Source organism: Alligator sinensis, unplaced genomic scaffold (assembly GCF_000455745.1).
Source record: "Alligator sinensis unplaced genomic scaffold, ASM45574v1 scaffold1565_1, whole genome shotgun sequence".
Classification (NCBI taxonomy): domain Eukaryota; kingdom Metazoa; phylum Chordata; order Crocodylia; family Alligatoridae; genus Alligator; species Alligator sinensis.
In genome coordinates this window covers 259,238-259,805 of record NW_005843038.1, presented here as the reverse complement: position 1 = coordinate 259,805, position 568 = coordinate 259,238, and the positions used below count along the sequence as shown (strand labels likewise).

The following is a 568-nucleotide window of genomic DNA, read 5'->3' as shown; positions in this document are numbered from 1 at the left end:
GCGCCCCCCCCCCCCCCCCCCCCTGCCACAGCCCCCCCACCGCCTGCCACCCAGAGACCCCAGGACATGCCCAGGGTTGTGGGTGGATGCAGGGGACGGCGCCGCGCCCTGGCTCCCCCACGACACCGGGACTCACTGGTTCGTCCAGCCCTGGGTGCTCTGTTCTCCGCAGGTGCTGAGCATCGTGGACAGGCCGGGCGGGGGGCCCGGGAGGGGCCGGGGCTGGTGCCGCCTGGTCGGCTCTGCAGGAGGGTAGGGAGCCGTCAGGGCACGGGGGCAGCCTGGCACAGACGCTGTGTGCTGTCCGGCAAAATGGGGGGCACGGGGCAGTCCTCACCAATGTCGCCAACACGGCAGGAGCCGGAGTCCCGGGTGGCGAGTTCCAGCGCGACCGTGACCCCGGCCTGCGGCTCCTCCAGCTTGTACAGCAGGGACAGGAACAGCTTGGGGGGGGCCGGTGTCTGGAAGGAGAAGAGCCTGGTGGCCCCCGGCCCACCCGGGCACACACGGGAGAGAGCGAGTTACACAGGGCTACAGGCACAGCGGCACCCGCACGCGGCCGCAGACG

General features: G+C 72.7%; 1 protein-coding gene across 1 annotated transcript in view; it reads right to left on the bottom strand.

Annotated features, from left to right (window-relative positions):
* The window catches only part of ENGASE (endo-beta-N-acetylglucosaminidase), a 5,799-nt gene that overhangs the window by 1,691 nt on the left and 3,540 nt on the right, over positions 1-568 (bottom strand). The window contains exons 11-12 of the mRNA XM_014526399.2: positions 338-477; positions 137-242 (exon numbers count right to left, since the gene is read on the bottom strand). Of these exons, the coding sequence (XP_014381885.1) occupies positions 137-242; positions 338-477 (246 nt within the window). The remainder of the gene's footprint in view (positions 1-136; positions 243-337; positions 478-568) is intronic.